Source organism: Corapipo altera, unplaced genomic scaffold (genome assembly GCF_003945725.1).
Source record: "Corapipo altera isolate COAL_440 unplaced genomic scaffold, ASM394572v1 268, whole genome shotgun sequence".
Classification (NCBI taxonomy): Eukaryota; Metazoa; Chordata; class Aves; order Passeriformes; family Pipridae; genus Corapipo; species Corapipo altera.
In genome coordinates this window covers 7035274-7055478 of record NW_020884901.1, presented here as the reverse complement: position 1 = coordinate 7055478, position 20205 = coordinate 7035274, and the positions used below count along the sequence as shown (strand labels likewise).

General features: G+C 47.0%; 1 protein-coding gene across 1 annotated transcript in view; it reads right to left on the bottom strand.

Moving 5' to 3' along the window:
* Positions 1-20205, bottom strand: part of BRINP1 (BMP/retinoic acid inducible neural specific 1) — a 90477-nt gene that overhangs the window by 51878 nt on the left and 18394 nt on the right. Inside the window, exon 2 of the mRNA XM_027650203.1 lies at positions 9915-10182. Coding sequence (XP_027506004.1) covers positions 9915-10132 — 218 coding nt within the window. The 5' untranslated portion in view covers positions 10133-10182. The remainder of the gene's footprint in view (positions 1-9914; positions 10183-20205) is intronic.

Sequence of the window (20205 nt, the reverse complement as noted above, 5' to 3'; positions counted from 1 at the left end):
TACCACCCCTACCCCTCTCCTTTCCTCCCTCTCAGTGTTTCTCACCTGATGGGTTGTATTTAACCAGGAAAAAAATGACTCCCTGGTGAAGGGAACCTCATGGCAGCTTCCTATAAATCCTTCATGGTCACTGTGTCAGCGGCAGAGGAGGAAGAGTTGAGGGTTTGAAATGGGTCTGATCACCCCAGGCACGGAGCTCCCAGCAAACAGCATCCCTGGGGCACACACCTGGCAGCCCAAGGCTGCCTCCATCCTCCCTGTGCCCAGGAGCAGAGCAGGCATCACCTGCCCAGGGCTCTCCATAGGGAAGCTGGGGCTGTTCCAGGACACTTGGGCTCCAGCTCCTTCCCCAGGTCACAGGAACTGCTGGCTCTGCACAGGAATATTTGATTTCACCCTACCTGGAGGGGAGACCCCGGCACAAAGGGCTACCCCAAACCCACCTCACTCCCTGCTGCAGGCAAAGCTGCTCCCTGGGTTTCTGTGCAGGTGTGTCCTTGGGTTCTGTACCTGCTCTTAGCAGCTTAACACAGGAATCCAACCTGGATGGCTCCGACTGCCCCAGTGGGACACATCTTGTTCCATTTACAGAGACTGGTGGGTGGCAATCAGCAAAAAAAAAAAGGGAAAAAAATACTTTCTGGAACCCAAGGGAAACATTAGAGGGATCCAGAAATAGAAAAACCCCTCTAATGGGGGGGGTCATGCCATCTCCCAGTGCTACTGGTGCCAGAACAAAATTATTCTGTGCATCTAACAGGATAGCTTTTTTCTTTTTTTTTTTTTTTTTAGTGTAACAGCTTCTTTGCTGAAATAAGCATCTGCCTGATTTGAAAGCAGAATTAATAATCTGTACACACCAAAAAAAAAAAAAATATTTTTTTTGTAAAAAGGGAGCAAAATCCTTGCCTTTTTAGCCTTTAAAATATGTTCCCAAGCCACTGGACCATAGTCTGCTGCTCTGAAGAAATGGGAGATGAACGTGCAGGGTCATTGCTGTCACAGCAGGCTGGGAGCAGCCCTGCTGGGCACAGCCTCTGCTTGGCATGTGGAGGGGAAAAGATGCCCCACCATGCAAGGTCTCACAGGGGACGGATGTGGACACCCTTGTCCAAGCCCAGCAGGACACACATCTCTTTGGAAAGGTTCAGTGACTCAAATATTTCTGTACTGCTTCTGGAATTCATTGGGAGGATGATCAAAACACTCCATTCCGGGCTGAGAGAGGGGATTGTTGTGCTGGAGCAGCCCTGCAGAACTGTGCTGGTGCTCAGCCCACCCAGCTCAGAGCTCACCTGGCTCAGCAGGCAGGGCAGCCAGGCAGGGATCTGCCTTTCCAGGCACACAGCTCACATGAGAGCTTTTCTCCAGAGGAAATGGTGTGTCCTGACCACAAGAGCTCTATCAGAATGTGAACTTATCCCTGCATTGCTTCTGTGCTGTTCCCCATGAGCTGGTTCAGTTGAGATGTGGGGCTGCCCTTCCCCAGAGCTCGGCCAGATGTTCTGCTCCCCCTTCTCAGCAGCTCCAAGCATATCAAAGGCTGGTGCCATTTATCCCCCCTCTTGCCCTGTGTTCTCCAGAATATCAAAGGGAGGGAGAGGTGTGTCCTGCTGTCAGATCCTGCAGCTGCCAGAGATGTTCCCAAGCTCTCACCATCTGAATCCAGACACAGCCAGAGCAGCTGCTCCTCCAGCCCCAGCCAGGGCCAAGCTCTGTGTCTGCTCACACTCCCTAGGACTCAGCTCTGTACAGCTCAGCCCCAGACTTTCCCTGCCACCCCCTACTTCTGCCTTTATTCTGCTTATGCAAATGTATGAAAATCTTCCCATATGCAGGGAGCTGCATTATGCAGGGAATGTAACAACACCAGTCCCTGAACTGCATGAAGAATGAAGGTTGTGGCTGAAGGAGATGCTCTGTGTTGGAATTGTCTGGTTTATGCCCATCACTGAATGGCTCCTGTTTGCCAAACTGCTGTTAGAGCTGGTGAGACAGGAATGTAAATCGTGACTCTCTTGTAAAGTTGCATAAACTTGTAGTAATGTCATTTTTAGATTAACATTTACATTGAAGAGAACACTAGAAGGCTTCATTGTTTACATGCACTATGGAAATAGGTTTCAATTTTTGGTTTACACCCATTTATTTGCACGGCATTTACTGATTACAAGCCAATGTACATCACTCCTTTACATGCATAATGTAAACTATGGAGATCCTGCATTTTTTGCCCTACAATGCTGTATGGATTTCCACTGCTCATTCCACACAGAGGCAAGAGCCTCCTTTCATCTCAGCTCCCTCTGTCCTTCAGTTGCTGTGTTGTCTCTCCTAAAAAAGCCTCTCCTCTGACTGGAAAACATAAAAGTTGATGTCCCCTTTAAACAGGTAGCATAAAACCCTAATAGGAGAACCTTGTCAGCAGAACTTCAGCATGACTAAAAAAGCCCAGGCAAAGATTAAAAAGCCTAACAGTGCCCATCAATTCATCCCAGGGCTAAGCATCACCTTAATGCTGTTTGAGAAGAACGTTCACGGTGCTTTTTTGGATGCTTTAGGCATCCAAACAACTGGAACAGGACTGAAAACTTGCCAGGATATGTGTGTGAGAGAGGATCCGTGACTGCAGCCGTGTTGTACAGTTTGTCACAGCCACAGCACCCAGGCCTCAGCACCCAGCTGGGTTTTGAGCAAGCACAAGCCTTCCCACAGCAGAGCTGCTGCTCCTCTTGGCTCTGATTCCCTCGTCCAGCAGTACTGGGGAAATTATTGTGGGCTTTTTTCCTAAGATGCTAAAAGCTGAACCCAAGGGAAATCAAAGCTGAACCCTGGGGAATTTTAAGATTTCAAAGTCACCGAATGAACAACACAGACGGTGAGTGGGGTTTTTTTCTGTCCTTCTCTACCTCAAGGACATAAAATCTCCTTGCAGATTCAAGCTGAAGAGCCAACAGCCAAACACAACACACTCAAAAATCAAACTGTTTCTCTTTTGACATTTTTTAAGTGGCATTGCTTGACTTTGTGTTTTGAGATGAACTTTTGCACCTTAAAAATGGCAACAAAAAAAAGTTTTTCGCTGGATTAATAAAATGAAAACAAACAGCAAACCTTTAGCCTTTCACTGAGCCTGAAATGAAATGTTTACGATTTTTCATTTTACTGAAAAGTTGAGCAAACATCCATTTCAGATCAAGCCATTTTTAATGTTATTTTTGTTCCATACAACCAGTGAACCACAAAATCAATTATTTGCACAGCTCTAGTGACCAGTAGATTAAATTCAATGCAATAGAGAGACAGCAAAAGGAGTCAATGAGGAGTGGAGAGATGGGAGAAGAAGAATGGACTGAAAAGGTGATGGGAGAGGTTTTAAGAGATCTTGTCTCTGCCAGAACTTAACACAACCACAACATCTTCACAGCCACTTGAAAACTTTAATTCACATTGCTGTTGGAAACAGCCTCACCAGTCCCCTTAGTGCCCTTCCTGCCTCCATCCCCACAGTCCTGCCCATTTGCTGTCACCTGACCATTGTATGAATGAGACCAGAAAAGTGATCTAGTTAAAAATTAACTTTTTTCTCTCTTTCCTTTTTTTCCTTGTCAGGATTACTTTTCTGCCAGATCAGTTCTTTGGTTGTGGAAATCACAGGTTTGCATGAAACCTGCCTGGAAGGGCTGGTCAGGAAAGGCAAAATTTCTGCAGCTTTAAGAAAACTTCAGCCTGGAGAAAAGGAGGCTCAGGAGAGACCATCTCGCTCTTCTCCCGAGCAACAAGTGACAGGATGAGAGGAAACAGCCTCAAGCTGTGCCAGGGGAGGTTCAGGTTGGACATCAGGAGGAATTTCCTCATGGAAAGAGTGGTCAGGCATTGGAAGGGTCTGCCCAGGGAGGTTTGGAGTCCCCATCCCTGGAGGTGTCCAATAAATGACTGGACATGGCACTCAGTGCCCCAGAGGCTGGGGGACAAGGTTGGACTTGATGACCTTGGAGGTCTTTCCCAACACAAATGATCCTGTGATCTGTGATTCTGCTTTAAAACCAGCCATAAAACACCTCACATTCACTAAGCAGACCAGCCAAGCCCAGTTGTCTGATGTAGGAGTTGCTTTTGCTTAAAAATGATAAAAGCTCTTTATCCTCACAGCCAGGGCAAGCAGCCACAAAAACCCTGGTGCTGTGTGTGCAGGTCTGGGCAGTGGGCAATGCTGGAAGTGCTGCAAGAGATTCCCCAGCCAATAAATTGGTGAATTTTACTTGAAGTCAACAGTTTCACATATTTATCACAGAGAATCTGGCTCATTGTTTTTAATTTGTGGCGCCATAAAACTTCGAAAATTTTGTGAGGCAGTTTTGTGAGACCAATTTTTTTTCCTCCCTTTTTATATATTTTTTTTTTCCTCTAGGGGAAAATTTAAACAGCAGAACAGCATATGCATTTCTAAGTCTATTGTAGCCTGTGCTACGTGCACAGCAAAGATCCTGGCTCTGTGATCCTTCTTTTCCTCTTCACCAAGGGAGTGACATGTTTAGAGAGCACGTAGCCCAGATTTGTGGGTTTTTAAGGACTAAATAAAAATCTCCAGTGTGGCTGAACGCATTCAGCAGTGCAAATCCCTTTATGAGCACGCAGTGTAGTGTCCACTTTGAACTGGAGGAACAGGGAAATCACAGAAATGCTGGTTAGATGGGACCCTGGGGGTCCCTAGTCCAACCTCCCACTTGAAGCAGGGCTGTCACCAGCTCTTGAGCACATCAGCTCAGGCTTTGTCCAGCCAAGCCTTGAAAACAATCCAGGATGGAGATACCTCTCTCCTCTGCACTGAGACCTGTTTATGAAATGATATTTTGAGGGGAAAAAAAAGTAAATCATCTTTTTTCCCCCAGGCTGCATCCCAACAAATTTCTAACCAGCTTGTGCAGCCAGTTACTCCCAACCTTTCCTGTCTCAGGAGCTTCATTTTGGTTTTATAACTCCAGGGACATTGTTTTAAGCAATCAGTTTTGTCTTGTCCTTCTGCAGGGGGAGGGATGGGGCAGAACTGGCTGGTTTGGTGTCACATCCCCCACCAAGTTTTGAATCTGCTGGTCCATTTCAACCAGACCTGAGAGAGGTCTCAGAAGGATTCTGTATTTGCAGGTTTCATGAATTTAGGCAGCCTCTAAATGGTCCCACTGCAAGGAGAAGCTGCAAGGGAAGCAGATCTCCTTTTTATACCCCAGGGTTTCCCTGCTCTCTTACACAGAGAGCCAGATTTCCCCATCCTTACTGTCATTTCAGAAAATGGAATTAAACTCCCACACGAGGAAAATCCGCATTTCTTCTTGCACATGCACATTCCCCTTCCAGCCCCGTGTGAGCATCCATTTTATATTGCTCCTGTCCCTTATGTCCAAACGTCTTGCAGCATTTAATTAAGTCTGCCCAGCAATGCAGAGCAGGCAATTGCTGTCATCTCCCATTCTCCAGGGGTGGGAGGCAACCCAGGCAAGGAGAAGTGATTTTACCCACAGCCACACCACGAGCCTGGGGCAAAAATCCACATCCTGCCTGTGTTACCTCCCTGCCCTCTTCCCAGTGTGCTGTGCCCAGCCCCTGTTTTCCCAGAGAACTGGCAGTGGCAGCCTGTCTGCTCAGCTGGATGAGCCCATCTCACCTCTCCACTCTTTGCCTCTCATGTCCAGCCTTGAACAACAAAGCTTCTTTTTTTTTTTTTTTTTCCTAGAAAAGATTTGTTTTTCTAGAACTGGCCTCAACTGAGCAGCATCATTAGTGAAAGGCCCGTGTCAGTGCCTCTGCCTGGCTGTTTGCATCAGGTATTCAAGTGCTCAGCCCACTGTTTTCTTTGCTTTGCCTTGTAGCTAAATAATCACTTTCTGAGAGAAGAGGAAAAGGACAACCCTACAATCTACTTCAAAGCAGTGGGCTGAAGCTGTTAACTGTTCTGTGGTAACAGGAATGTTTTCTGGTCTGAGCAGGACCCAGTCCCAAAGCCAAGCTGAGCTTCATCTGTTTTCCAGCCTTCCTGCAGTACCTCGTACCCAAAGCTCTCATGGCTAGGAACAACAACAAGGATAGTGATAATGAATATTCAGACACCCCACAAACCACTCTCAGCATCTGCCATCCTATCTGCATTAGCATCAGTGTGCACAGATAATGATCAAAGCAGCATTTTCCTGCCAGAGGCCCCCCTAAACCACCCTTATTAGTATGAATCGATGCTGATTAATGTGCTTCCTTAATGCAATTGTATCTACTCCTACTGTTCATGATTTAATAGAAAACATCTCCCCCTTTGCCTGCCTTCCTCCTAATACCACATGCAAGGTGCAAACCTTGACTGAGGGGACCAGGAAAATCAGTGGTCCAAGTTTTGCAAGAAGGAGACCCAAAGTCTGCTGAAATGAAACACAGAGGAGGGAACAAGCCTTTGGAGATTGTAGCAGGGAACTATTTTCCATGCTAGGATGGTAGATCTGAATCCAGGCATCCTATGAAAGATATCAGCAGCTATGAGGTTCTACAGCAATTCTGCTTATGCAGCATATAAAAGAGCCCTGATAACTGCAACAGGCTCTGTGCTTGCTGCTGGCACACTCCTGGACTTCAGCAGTGATGGGAGGAGGAGTGTTGCACAGTTTAGTTTGGTGGTTTTAACATCACCTGTAAACAGGAGGAAATGCTACATTTTGCCTTGTGCTGCTCTGAGCACTGACAGTGGCTTTGTCTCGGGGTTTCCAGTGTCAAGGACATGGTCCTGATGCACTGTGTCCATGTTCCTACACAGCAGGACACTGGGGAAATTACCACTAAACAGCTGACAGGGTTTCAGTTAGGGATGGGGGAGGCCCTCTGGCCTGACTTCACATCCTCTCCAAACCCTTGGTCGCTGTGGCTGCTTTGAGGTCTGCTATGAGCCTTGGGAGAAGAGCAGTGGTCAGGTGAAACCTCCCTCAACAAAACCACAAGTGCCCCAAGGAACTGTTTGACCGAGGGACACAGAACAAACCAGCTGACCAAAAAACATATGGGGGAAAAGGAACATTGGAAGAGAAGATTGCACAGAAAATTCCCCTGCTCCGCATCAGCTGCTTTTCTAAGGAAAGGAGTGATATCCTTAATGTAGAATATGTGCCTCCCTTGGGCTAGTCTAGTGCAAAGAGCAATTGAGAGACATCATTTGGTAGGAAAGAGGCTTCTGTGTTGGAATTAAACAGTTGACAAAATCCCAACAGCTTTACAGATTCTCGGAGTCAATTTAAGGAGCCCACAAAATGAGATTTTACCCCTGTGGGTTTCAGTAAAACGATATGTTCTGGGGGGTGTGCACAGTCCAGCTCTCAGCTGCCAGGACTGACTGTGGCTCCACTAATTCCCCACAGCAAGACTGACTTTGATACTCCTTCAAAAATGCAGGGGCTCAGTTTTTAAGTGACCAGTGCTGTCAAAAGGGACAAATATTAAAAACAACCAGCCCTCCAACATCCAACCAGACTCCTACCTGATGGCTCCATGTCCTCTGCTGAAGCACATAAGGCTTTCCCCTCCTCCTCAGGTGACCACACTGGGAGCAAATTAGTCCCAGAGGGTGTTTTTCCAAAGTGCTCATCTCCCAGCAGCTCCAACCAGGACACACATGGCTGGAGTTCCCCAATCCCTTCAACTCAGCACATGGTATTTGGCCATGAGATGTCCCAAGGTGCCCTTGCAGCCTTCCCCCTGCCTCTCTAAACTCTTTCCCTAACAATTTCCACTGGACTTTGTCTCATCTCCCGTTTCCTTTGTGAGCAATGACTTCTCCAGCATTGTTACCATCTGTGAGACCCTTCTCAGACTCCTCCTGTGCACACAGAATGCTGCTGCCTATTTTCTCCCATGATGGAAAGAGGATGTTGTGTCCTCCCCACGATACAAATGCCTTTCCTAAGTGCTTCAGCAATATCCAGGAGAAACAGAGAAAAACAGATCCCTTACCACTTCCCATGCATAAAGTTCATCCTTAACTGAGATAAAGCTTCAAATTCTTAGCAGTCTCCCACAAATCAAAAGGGAATTCGTTCCTCACCCTCTGACGGATAAAACTAGAAATCACAGGCTTCACATGCAAACAATTTTTAGCTCCTTTCTAAGAGTGGAGGTGGCAGAGCTGTGGCACAGGCTGCCTGCTCAGGGTGTGAATTCCCCATCACAGGAAACCTTCCAGGTTACACACAACCCTCTGTCAGACGTGACACAGGTATGTCTGAGTCTGCCCTGGGGAAGAGGCATGGAGTAAATGACCTCTCAAGGTCCTTCCTGACCCGTTTCTCCATGATTCTTAGAGACAGGATCCCAGGCTTGATGGATCTGTGGCCTGACCCGCAGTGACAGCCCGTGGATGTGTCTGAACACATCCATCGCGTGGGCTCCCCTCCCAGCCCATCCCTGCAGAGTGCTGTGCTGGCAGCCCGGGCTGCACAGCTCTTTAGCAAAGGCCAGAGCTGCTGCCAGGGGCACTGAGCAGGGCAGGGATCCGTGGCTTTGGTCAGAGTGTCTGTTGTCAGGCAGGGCAGGGGTGAGCTGGGGAGAGCCACAGCCAGGCAGAAAGGCTTTGCAAAAAAAGGCGAGTTTTCTCTGCTGCTCTGTGCAAGCAAAGGCCTCACTGTTAAAACCTCACTAGTGGAAGTCTGGCAGCAGAATTTCTAGTTTTTGGGGCTGTCTTCCCCCTGAGCTGTTTTGAATGAGGACAAGCCAGGACAATATTTTCAACCCTGTGCTAATCTCCCCTTGCTGGAGTGAGGGGAGGGGGTGCTGCACTCCCTGGAGGCCACAGCACAGGAACAACTCATTTTTCTTCCCCACACATAGATGATGCCTTGCATGTCTCTATTACTCTGCAAGTGCTTTTGGCTCCCTGCCCGTGGGAGGACACTGCCTGCACACATGTGGATCCCTGCTCCCCCATCCCCAGCCATCCTGTGTCTCATGTGCCAACAAGACTATTCACTGGCACTTCCCTGCCTACTGGTTTGCATGGCTGTGTTTGCAAGTGTCTTTCTGAAGCACAACAGGACTATATAATTATGTAAATGCACACATGTCTCTGAGAGTTTTGCAGTCTCTTTGGGTTTTAGCACAAATCTCCTGACACTTGCTGGCTTATTCCCCTTCACTCCAAAGCACTTGCTGCTTTAATGGGAGGTTCATGTGAGCACCCCGGCTTTTCATGTTAAAATGAAGGGAAAAAAGTGTGTTTCTGGATAGCACAGCTGGCAAGAAGAGCTTGAAACAAGCAGCAACAAAGGCTTCAAAACCTAGAAGGCAAAGGAAAATCCGAATTCTGCCTGTTTTCTGTAGTTTTTTAATTCTCTGCAGTTTTTTAAACCAAGATCACAGTCCTGTGAGCAAGTCCAACACATTTGGAGAGAAAATCTGCAAAGGTCTCTGGTAGGCAGCAGCCAGGTAAGGCTTATGCACTGCAGTGTGAGAGCTGTCACACTGATGTGTGCTGTGACATCTCTATGCCCATGTGAACCTGAAGCTATTGGCAGTTCACATGTATGAGTTTGGGCTGTCCAGAGCTTCATTGATTTGAAAAACCTGCTTGTGAACCTGCCTGTGAACTGTCTGTCACCGCAAATGAAGAACACCCACACCCTTAGTCCCTTTTTATCTCCGTCTACGCTGTGCACATTGCCATGACACTGCAGTGCTTTCATCTCACTATCAGAGCCCCACAGCCCAGCCTTTGAAGCAATTTGCTCTGCCAGCTGAGGACCACGGAGAACCAAGGGAGCGTTTCCAGGTGGAACAGGGACAACGATCCATCTCCCATGGACTGAGAGCCTGGAGCCCAGGGGAACTGGCTGAGTTCCCACCACCAAACAACTTCTCCGAGCCACGGGCGGGGCGGGGAATCGACATACCTGTATATTTTATATCTGGTTGTAAATCCTTGACGATGTCTTTCCACAAAGGATAAGTAGCTCCGTGAGTGGTGGAAAGGCCCCCTGTCTGAAATAAGCCAATCAAACTCCTTGGAGACATGTTGGTTGGTAGCAGCTGGGTCCTGGTGGGAGGGCTGTACGAGTATATGGTCCCATATAAACAGGAGGTAGAGGAACTCAACAAGCCTCCAGTTCATGCTTTTCTGTCTGCCTTTTTCCTCTCATTCTTGCTCCATTCTGTGGAGTCCTGTTGAAATAGAGAGGGAATAGGAGGAAGGAGAGAGAGAGAGAGAGAGAGAAATGGAGGGGAGGAGAGGGAGGAGGGAGAGAAAGAGAGAGTTTAAAAATGGGAATTGCTTTGATCCTTTGACAACCGTCTCTCAGGGTGCAAATAGACAGGAAAAATCTAGTTTTAAAAGCCTTCAGTTTGCCTGTGTTACAGCTTAGAGTATTTGGCAGTTTTTTGTTCATGTGCCTAAGTGGTGCCTTTAACCTCCTGAGAACATATCACCTTTGAAATAATCAGGTCCTGACCTGAGCCATCCTCACCCCAACTTCTCCATCATTTCCCTCGTGAAGTTCTCTGCAGTGCTGCAAAGGCGAGTGAAGGCCGGGCACAGGAGGTGGCTGCACCCCAGGCTACAATTACCCCTTTATTGTCCCTTTAATGCTGTGCCAGAGAAACGTGTCTTCTGCTTTCATGTCTCTCTGATGATCTGTAATCCATACTCTGTGCAACCTGAGCAATCTATAAAGACCCAGCTCTCACTTTAAAGTGTTGCCAAAAAAAGAAATAAAACAAAATAATTACCCAGGCTCCAGCGAGGAGCACACACGGACACACAGACACAGACACACACACACAACCATGAAATCCTGCCAAACTCTGACAGATAAAAATGTCCTCAGCCTGCTTTCCAGCCTGGGTTTGGGGAGGTGTGTGCCTGGTGCAGCGGGATGGAGTCTGTTGCTATTTCAGTTATGGTGGGACCTCCAGGCTCTTCCCAAGATCAAGGCTCTGCAGGGTGACATATTTAACACGCACATTCAGTGTAGGAGGTTTACTAGGGAGCTTCAGGGGCTGCTCCACACCACCTGGAGCAGGGCACGCTGTCGCTGCCGTGGTGGGAGAGCGGCTGTCCCGCTGCACCCCCCGGCACAGCGCGGCTGAGGACAGCCCTGCCACGAGCCAGCTCCTGTCCCTGGCGAGTGACAAGACATATGATGAGTGGGAAGGAAAGCAGAGGGGTGAGGTGCCTTGCCAAAGGTTACTCAGCATGCCATGGATACAGCTGGAAGAGAGCCCTGGTCTCCTGACTCCCATTTCCAGCGTTTCAGCCGTTAGATCATCCGCCTCCGCAGTCAGGCTGCTGGCGCAATGCCCTTCCCTGAACAAAGCCATGTGCTCCCTTGGGGGCAGGTGAGGGGCTTGTTAACACCCTGCACCCAGTCTGTAACCCCCCACTTTCTTCTGAACCACAACCTGCTGGGTTGTGCTCCTAATTACTGGGAGCTGCTGGTGCTGCTTGGAAAAATTCCTCTCTCCACACTTGGAACCAGTTCTTCCTCCTGCCCCCTCCTGTCCTTCTGGGTTTTGTGGAGGATATGCCAACATAGTGTGCACACTTGGGCAGGCAGAGCGATCTTAAGGCTGCATCCCCCACTCTAGGAGCTCAAACCTGGCCAAAAGTTTTCCCTTTGGTCAGGTGATACCCAGCTATTTCTGTAAAACACGGTGTAGAGAGACTGCAGCTACTTTTTAAAGCAGGAGAAAGGCTATGCAGAGCTCTTCCACAGTGAGATTTAGTGTCAGGCTTATTTGTAACATCTCCAGAAACCCTTCTGAGTCCACCGTAAGCACTCCAAAAGTTTGCAATTCCCAGAGAGAAAAGGTTTTGCTGAGAGTGTAGGGGAGGCCAAACTGAGGTGCCACACACATTCCCACCCTGGCTGGTGTGAGCAGCAGAGCACAGACCAGAGGCCATCAGTGTTTCTGGTTGGTATGAACCATCTCCCATGCTCCAGGAACTTTCACCAAGAGCACAGCAAAGCTCCAGCCCACGGCAGTGAGTGTGCAAGTCTGCTGTGCAGGTAGATTGAAGCCCTGGGTGTGCCGGGGAGCACAAGAGCCGAGTGTGAGCCGGGGTGTGTGGGAGCCTGCACGTGTGCACAGCATGTGCCAGTGGAGCTGCAGTGAGCTCAGCAGCACTTGACAAGGCAGAATTGTGTAAGTCTGGTTAAAAATGACACTCAGCTGTTGCATTACAGGAAGAAATGAGAAAAAATTAAACATGGGGAAGTTTTTCTGTTTTTCGTTTTTTCTGTGTTGGCCACGTGTAAACTTCTTCCCAGTTGCAGAGGGAGTATTGCTGTTATTAAACCTGATGGGACCTGCAGCTCCTGGCTGAGGAGGTTGTTGCTGTTCTGGAGACATGTATTTAACATCAGCCTTCACCTGACTCCTACTTCGCCCATACACAGGACAGTTCTTGGTGCTTTAGTCCCTCACCTCACACAAAGGACTAGTTCAAGTCTACCTTAAAAAACAGGGGTTTGGGGAGTTTCCAGCCCCACACTGAGGGGATCAGAGCATATTCCAAGTGGGCTACAGTACACCTCTGCTTCCACTCACAGCAGTCATGAGCCTGAGGTGATTACTGGAAAAAGCTGCCATCTGCATCCCACCCTCAGGGTTTCCAAATTCCAGTTCAACAGTTTCTGCTGGCTCTCCACCCTTGCTGCTCTTGTCCCTCCACAGTGGGATGCAGCTGCCAGCTCAGCAGATTTGCCCTTAGCAGGATGTGCCATCACTGCTGATAACGATCAGGTGTTCTGCACATGTTGTCCAAGCTGGCTTGGTTGTCTGTTCATTAAACTCATCCATAACTACTTCCCTCATCAGCCAGCCTGGATCAGTTTTCCTTTAAATATTTCACTTTCTATTGAATTCCTATTCCAAAGAAAGGCAGGGAGCTCTTACACACCAAGGTGGAGTGACAGCCCCCTTCCAGTTCCCAGCACAGTGCAAGTGAGGACCGAACTATGGGAAGAGCCAAACAAAATGGGTTTCAGAGAAATCCCAGTGTGTCCTCCCACATGAGAACATCAGACATTGGGGAAATATCGTCTTGTGAAAGAAAGGAGATGTTCCCTAATTCCCCACACATACCATCTTCTTCCTCCCTTCCTTTCCTTCAGGCCACAGTCAGAATCAGGATGATTAGGGTTGTGATGGTACTTAACCAAGAGGTAAAACACGGGGAGAACATGCCTTGAGACCACTGGAAGAAGTGGCCACATCTCCAGTCTGGAAGCTGGATCAGTGCTGAGAGCAGGGAATGGTGCCTGAGGCAGTGGAGGATGGCAGAGCACAACTGGGTCCAGACTGCTATCACACCATCAACTTTAATTTTTTAGTAGTATCTTTTTTCCCCCTGTAGCTGCTGTAGGGATGTTGTTTCACATTAAACATTAATACACTCCACAGGGCTGGTCCCCATGGAAGCTATAAAGCTTACTAAAGTGGGATTATTTTGTGTCTAAGGCAATATTGTGAGGTGCATTCAATCTAACTCCTAACGAGTTTGAATCTGAAATTAATTTGTTAGGTGTCTTTATGGGGCTCCACTGACATGAAATATGTTCTGGAGATTTGCTAAAAAGGAAAAAGGGAAGAAGCAGGGAGGTGATGTCTCCAAGTCTATAACCCCTGGTTTGGAGACCCAAGGCGAAGTCTGGCACAGAAGGAATCTCAGCACTAAAGGGAAGGCTTGGGGGAGTCAGACACTGAGTTTTGATCCAGGAATCCAATGTTCTGCTCAATTCTGCTCCAGACACCCTCTAGAACCTTGGTCAGTGCCCTTGCATGCTTATTTTTGGCCTTACTTTCCAGTTACCAACATGGAGTCACAGCAGTATTTGTGTGACTGCTTGGACCATGAACTTGTTGGAGAGGCCAGAATCTGGTTGTAGCATCTACCAGAATGCAAATCTGCTGCCCACATGACTCACAAGGTGTTTCTGTCCCACGAGCAATGAATGACAACCATCTCAGCCAGCTTTGTAAGGCAGCAGTTGGAAAAATCCAAGCTAAAAAGCTCCCTTTCCACTCAGCAGCACCACAGAGCAATGCAGTGAGCTGGGGCCTTCTGGTTCATGTCAACAAACATGATCATGCAAATGTCACATCTGTTAACAAACATGAGCAGTGGGTGAGCCAGAACACGGGCTACAGTTCAGGGTAAATAAGTAGTGGGAGAAGAAAATGTTCCATGTGCTGATTCTGAGTCACATTCCAGTCATTTTCCAGCATCGTCCATCCCTCAGTGCAAATGGAGCTTCCTGTTACAACCCCTTGCAATTTATTAGGTGGTTTAAGGTGGCCTTTTTCTAATACAAATTCAGTCTGGAGCATTAAATGTTCCTTATCTTATGAGTCTTCAGGATTCTTGGAGGAAAAATAGGCAAGTACTTTCTGTAAAGTGCAAGTTGTATTTGAATGTACACTTAATTTCATCGTGATTGATATCTGTGTGTTAATTATATTCTATTTTCGGCAATACCTTTGCTGTCACAAGGCAGTGCCTTTTATCCAAGGAGTTCAAATTGAATTAGAGACATTAATTAAAGCTCTCAGCACTCTAGTAAGGCAGGCAAGTGCTGTTACTCCCATTGTTTCTTGAAATAAGAAGAAAAGAATAGAGCTGGGTGTCTACTTAGCCACTTAAAAGGTAATTTTTATACAGTGGGGTAGCTCAGAATGATAGATTTTGCACAAAATGATATTGCAAGGTCTTGTTTCATCTGGGGGAGTCTGTGCAGCCCCAGATCCCTCTATAAATGGACAGACAGGATGCAATGCTCTGACTCTCCATTGCTTGCTGTGAACACTCCACTACTCCACTACTCCTCTGCCTCCTGGGATTTTCTACCTTTCTCCCAACCTCTTCCCCTTTCATTTATCCCTTCTATTAGACTCAAATTGATCTTGCACACATCCCTTCTGTTTCCCCCATGCTTGTTGGTGTGAACTATTTCCACCAGAAATGCAGACCCAGGAAAGAGAAATTACTGAACATATTATTTGCAGTAAAGAAATAAGTCCCCTATCTCTTTAAGCTTCATGCACCAATAATTCTTCCTTGTGTCCCACATTTGGTTCTTGGCAGGTTGAGAGAGGCTTCTGCCTGCTGCCATTTACCAGAGGGAGGAGGCTAACAATTGCTATTTGTATCTGAAACACTTCTGTTCTGCAGCAACTTCACACAGTGCTTTAGGATGCTGATAAATTAGTAAGAGGCTGAAGTGTCAGGGGAGAGATGAAGAAGCTTATGTTGGTTTAGAGCTCGACCCTGTAAAGTGACGAATGTCTGACCTCATTTCAGCAAACAGCTTAAGTGTACCCTTAATTTTAAGTAGGGGTAAGCTTCTCTGGATTTTATTCAGCCATCTCTACTTTGAGTTAACTGTGCACTCACATTCCTGCTAGACAGGTAACTACTGCCCTACACCTTTAGGATTTAACTTGTGGCAAGTGCAACTGGAGCAATAACATTTATGTCCTGCCCCTAATTCAGAGGTGGCCCGTGGAAGTGCTGGAAGGCAGCACCCATGAAGCAGCTCTGCTTGTCCTTTGGGAACCCTGTCCAGCAATCCAACCAAGCTGGGGACACCTTTTGTGTCAGAGCCAGAGGAAAACAGGGAACACGGATGGAAAGGAATGGGGAAGCCAATCTGTCGGGGTTTGTTAAGTCGTAGGAACTGCTGTGAATAAACTTGAGCTCTGGGAAAACAGAATTTGGGCATTTCTGACCTAGATGTCTTTATAGCTCAAACTTGCAGACACTGATATCTGAGTGGAATCAGGCATGGAGCTGCAATTCAGCAGTGGCTCTGAGGCCCTGGATGACTGTGGCATGCAACATTGTAAAATTCCAATTGGTTGCAAAGCTATTTCTTTATGGAAGTGGGATTTCACCATTTCAGGCAGTGATGACTGAATTCCTCCCCAAAACTCAGTAACTCTGCACTGATTGGTGTCCAAATTTCCATTATTCTTTAACCATTTCAGTTTTAAATATGTATGAGTGGTTAAACCTGTGGGATATTCATCAGCTGAAACATTTTTAGGTGAGGAAAGGCAAGGAGAGAGGATGAGAAATACCTTTCCAAGAATACCAATACAGTCCACAAATTCCCTTCACTTTTGCCAAATTGCTCATGCTGAAAAAAATAACGATTGGGAGATGTCAGTGTTTGGGTTGTGAGAGCTCCAAGGGGAAACATTTCCAAAACTCTATTTCAAACTACTCAAGCTTTTTCTCCTTTTGATTTGTCTCTCCATCCTCTTAAGAGAGAACAGTGATAAAAATATTCCTTTTGACCCCAAATGACTTCGAGGAGAAGAGACTTTTTTTTCTCTTCAGTTTGTCAACACTTTGCTTACAACTTGTCAGAATATTCAGTGAACCAAAACCACCCTACAAACCCTCCTTTATTAATGCAGTTCAACCAGCAGCCTAAAGGGAGCGGGTTTTGTGCAGAAACTCTAATTACTCCCTGCCTGTAACGAGGTGAGAATCACACTGGTAACAGCTCTGTACCTGCTTTCAGCTCGTTTGTCCCTGCACTTCAGCTAATTATAAACCACTGGTGTGATGATGATGAGGGTGAGAGGCAGCTTGAAACCAAGCAAGGCAGGGAGCAGCCTCCACCAAGTCACAAGAGCAGGTGGTGCTGGACAGAGGGAGTTAAACCTCAATAGTCCTCATGACAAATCTACTGGGCAAGGTGCTCTGAATTCCAGGATCTGCAGGCACTTGGTTCAGAGCTCTGCTTGGAGAGGAGAACCTCCTCACAGCACTCAACAGTGCATACAGGTATGTGGTGAAGTGTTACAGAGGTGGTGAAGGGTTTTGAGGGGGAAGCCACATGAGGAGACAATGAGGTTTGTTCATCTGGAGAGGAGGAGACCTCATTGTGGTGTTCAGATTCCTCACAAGGGGAGGTGGAGGGACAGGCACTGATCTGCTTTGTCCAATGACCAGTAATAGGACCTGAGGGAATGGCTGGAGCTGTGTCAGGGCAGGGTCAGGTTGGATCTCAGGAAAAGGTTCTTCCCCCAGAGGGTGGTTGGGCACTGACCAGGCTCCCCAGGGCAGTGGGCACAGCCCCAAGGCTGCCAGAGCTCCAGGAGGGTTTGGACAACACTCTGAGGGACAGAGTGGGATTGTTGGGGTGTCTGTACAGGGCCAGGAGCTGGCCTGGATGGTCCTTGTGGGTCCCTTCCAACACAAGATACCCTTTGATTCTGTGATGTTGAAGCCAGTCCTGCTGCACCGAGCCCAGACCAGTCCCACCGTAGATGCTGCACGAACAGAAACCAGCAAGGCGGTCCATGCCCCAAAAAACTCACAATCTAATTAGGAGAGCAAGGACACCAGATGGCCAGGGACAGATGGGGGAGCACGAGGGAACAGTGAGATAATACCGCTCAGCGGGCTGTGGAGCAGTGGTGTCAGCACACCAGCAGCCCGACTGTTGGCAGGATTTTGATAGCTATTGTCACAAATGAGAGTTAAAAATAGGGAGGCTGGATAATGAGCTCTCTTTGTAGATGTTTGTGAGGAACTCCTCTCATTTGTGAAGTGGCGGAGATAGGATGAATATAGATGATAATAATAATAATGATAAATTGCACTTTTCTGAGCTGCTTATTAAAAAAAAAATATGATGGGTGGTGAGCAGTGATTTCTATTAAGCACTGCCCTGAACTTGAAATTATTCCTACTATTATTAAATTATTGTCCTAGCTAGTCCACTTCCCCATAATTTCATTCTAAGTTACACAAAAATGCAGCCCTTTCTTCTGTCTTCCTCTGTATTTATACACCTCATATCAAAGTCCAGTAATCTGATAAGTGTTAATAGATTTTTATCCTTGCAGTAGCTTTAGGAGATCGGGAAGTGCTGCTTTTTCCATTCTGCAGAATGGGAATTGAGACACGGGGTAGATTAATGACTTGTCCCAGCTCATTTTATAACTGCTTCAGGAATTCAGCCCAAATCTCTTAAGTCTCAGCTCAATGCTACGTCTCCTTGCAGTACCCTTCCTACGCACCTTCCTGCTACTATTCCAGAATTAGCTGGGACTTGCCACAGAGCTGCTTAGAATTTTTTTGGATTGCTCATTTCACGTCAGGAAAATGCCAATTCATCAGAGGCAAAACACTTTGTGGAAATTTGTTGATTTAAGGGGGAAAAAAAGGCATTTTGATCAAGTCAGCTTTTCTTTGGAACAGAATGTGTCAAGTGTTCAGTTTGGAAAGGATCGGTTCAAGATTGTGTTTTGTTTTTCATTACATGTTGAGTAATATACATTCAAAATCAAAATGAAGTGTTTTTCTTAAACAGCGTGTTTTGACTGAGCCAAAATAGATTTTGTAATTTATGCATAAGAGGAAATATCCAGATTCATTTAATACTGTTCTTGCATTTTGGAACAAGAAAACACCTGCAAACCAGACACAATAAACTGAATAAAAATCATACCATTCCCTACAGTTTCTACTGGAAATTTAGGAAGAAGAGCAATCTGAATACTCAGTTCAATGAGGCCTGTGTCAGAGTCCAGAAACCCTGTGTTTGGGTTTCATGCCTGTTCCATCCCGTGTGCCAATCTTGCCTTTCTAATATATTCCCTTGCAACCACTGGGACCTGTAAGCAGAGAGACTGAAGGAAACAAAAATTGATGCCCAAACTGCCCTGAAGAGCAACAGTGTAATATTCAACCCAAGCAAGTCAACTCTTATCCCACATCTGACATTCCTTGCAATAATTTCGTTGTTCTGAATTTCTTTCCTGGGCAGAGACTTTGCCACAAAAGCCCCATGGAGCAACCCCACTCCATGGGGTTTGGGGAATGCAAACTATCGCTGCTTACTGAGGTACATTAAGAAGCTGAAGTTACCAAATGATCCTTGCAAATGGTTTATCTTCCCATTTTTCTTGTCTCTCAGCAAGGAGCTTAGCCTCTGACCTGAGTCATTTGTGTTCCTCTGTTCTAACTGGAGGAGCAGAAGGGGTTAAAATCCACGGACTTCTCCTGGTACAGCTCCTGTTGCTTGGATAATGACAGCCCTGCCAGCCAGGGTGAGAAGCACCATTTAATTTGGAGCTTCCTTCCGGGCACCAGGTTTAGCCACCACTCAGCTGGATGAAGCCAAGAGAACCAGGGGCAGCTGAAGAGGGGAGAGAAAAGGGACCCTGAGTTGGCAGCTAAAATTTCTGGCCTCAGGCAGCTCTGCTTTCCTCATCCCAGTGAGCAGATAAGGAATTTGCTGTGGCCATAAAAATCTCCATGTGCATTTGGCCATACATTCTCCTTCAGGGTCTGTCTTAGACCCTTGTGCACAGTCCTGCCAGGACACTCCAGAGACAAGGTGGGACCTCCAGAGGACAGCCCAGCTCTGAGCTGTGCAGAGGAACAGAGCTGCACGTGGGACCAGGGTGAGGATAACTGCTCCCTCCACATCCCTGCAACTCCCTGAGGGATTCTCTGCAGAGACTTGGAGGTGTGATCCACAGGATGGACTCCTTTAGCTTACAAGACACTCATGTGAGGCTGAAAACACCCAGGTTCAGCCCTTCTACAGCCCTGCCACCCCATATAGAAGTTATGTGCACACTGATGCACAGGTGCCTAAATTCAGGATAGGAATGTGAGCTAGAAAATGTATTAGCCCCAAAAAACACCATTTTATGGGCAGCTTCTGAAACAGAAGTCAGAAATATTGAGTGCAGGTCTCCTGCTCTCAGAATGCACCAGCCCAGGCTCTGCCACTGCAGGTTCTCCTGGAAGGTCTATTGAAGTCAATGAGCCTTGGGTTGGATCTCATTGCAAAAAGATAATCAAATACCATATTAACTCTTAATTTGGAACAGAATATTAAATTAGAAGCTCGAATTAACCTGGAACTGCATTTATATAATGAGAAGATTTAAAATCTGTGTATCATGAAGGTGGGAGAACTCCTACCCAAAGCTGTTCTCACCAGCCCTGAACCCTGGAGCCACTCTACTGCAGCAGTGCATTCCCACCTATTCCCTAAGCACTGAGCCTGGAAATCCCACTGGGACAGAAGGATGTGTGAAAAATAAAGCCATCTCACCCTTATCAGTAATAATCAGTCAGACCCAGAGGGCTGGTACCAGCTAAATCCCAACCAAAGCCAAGAACTGAAAAATCCCAGAGGATATTGAGGATCTGCA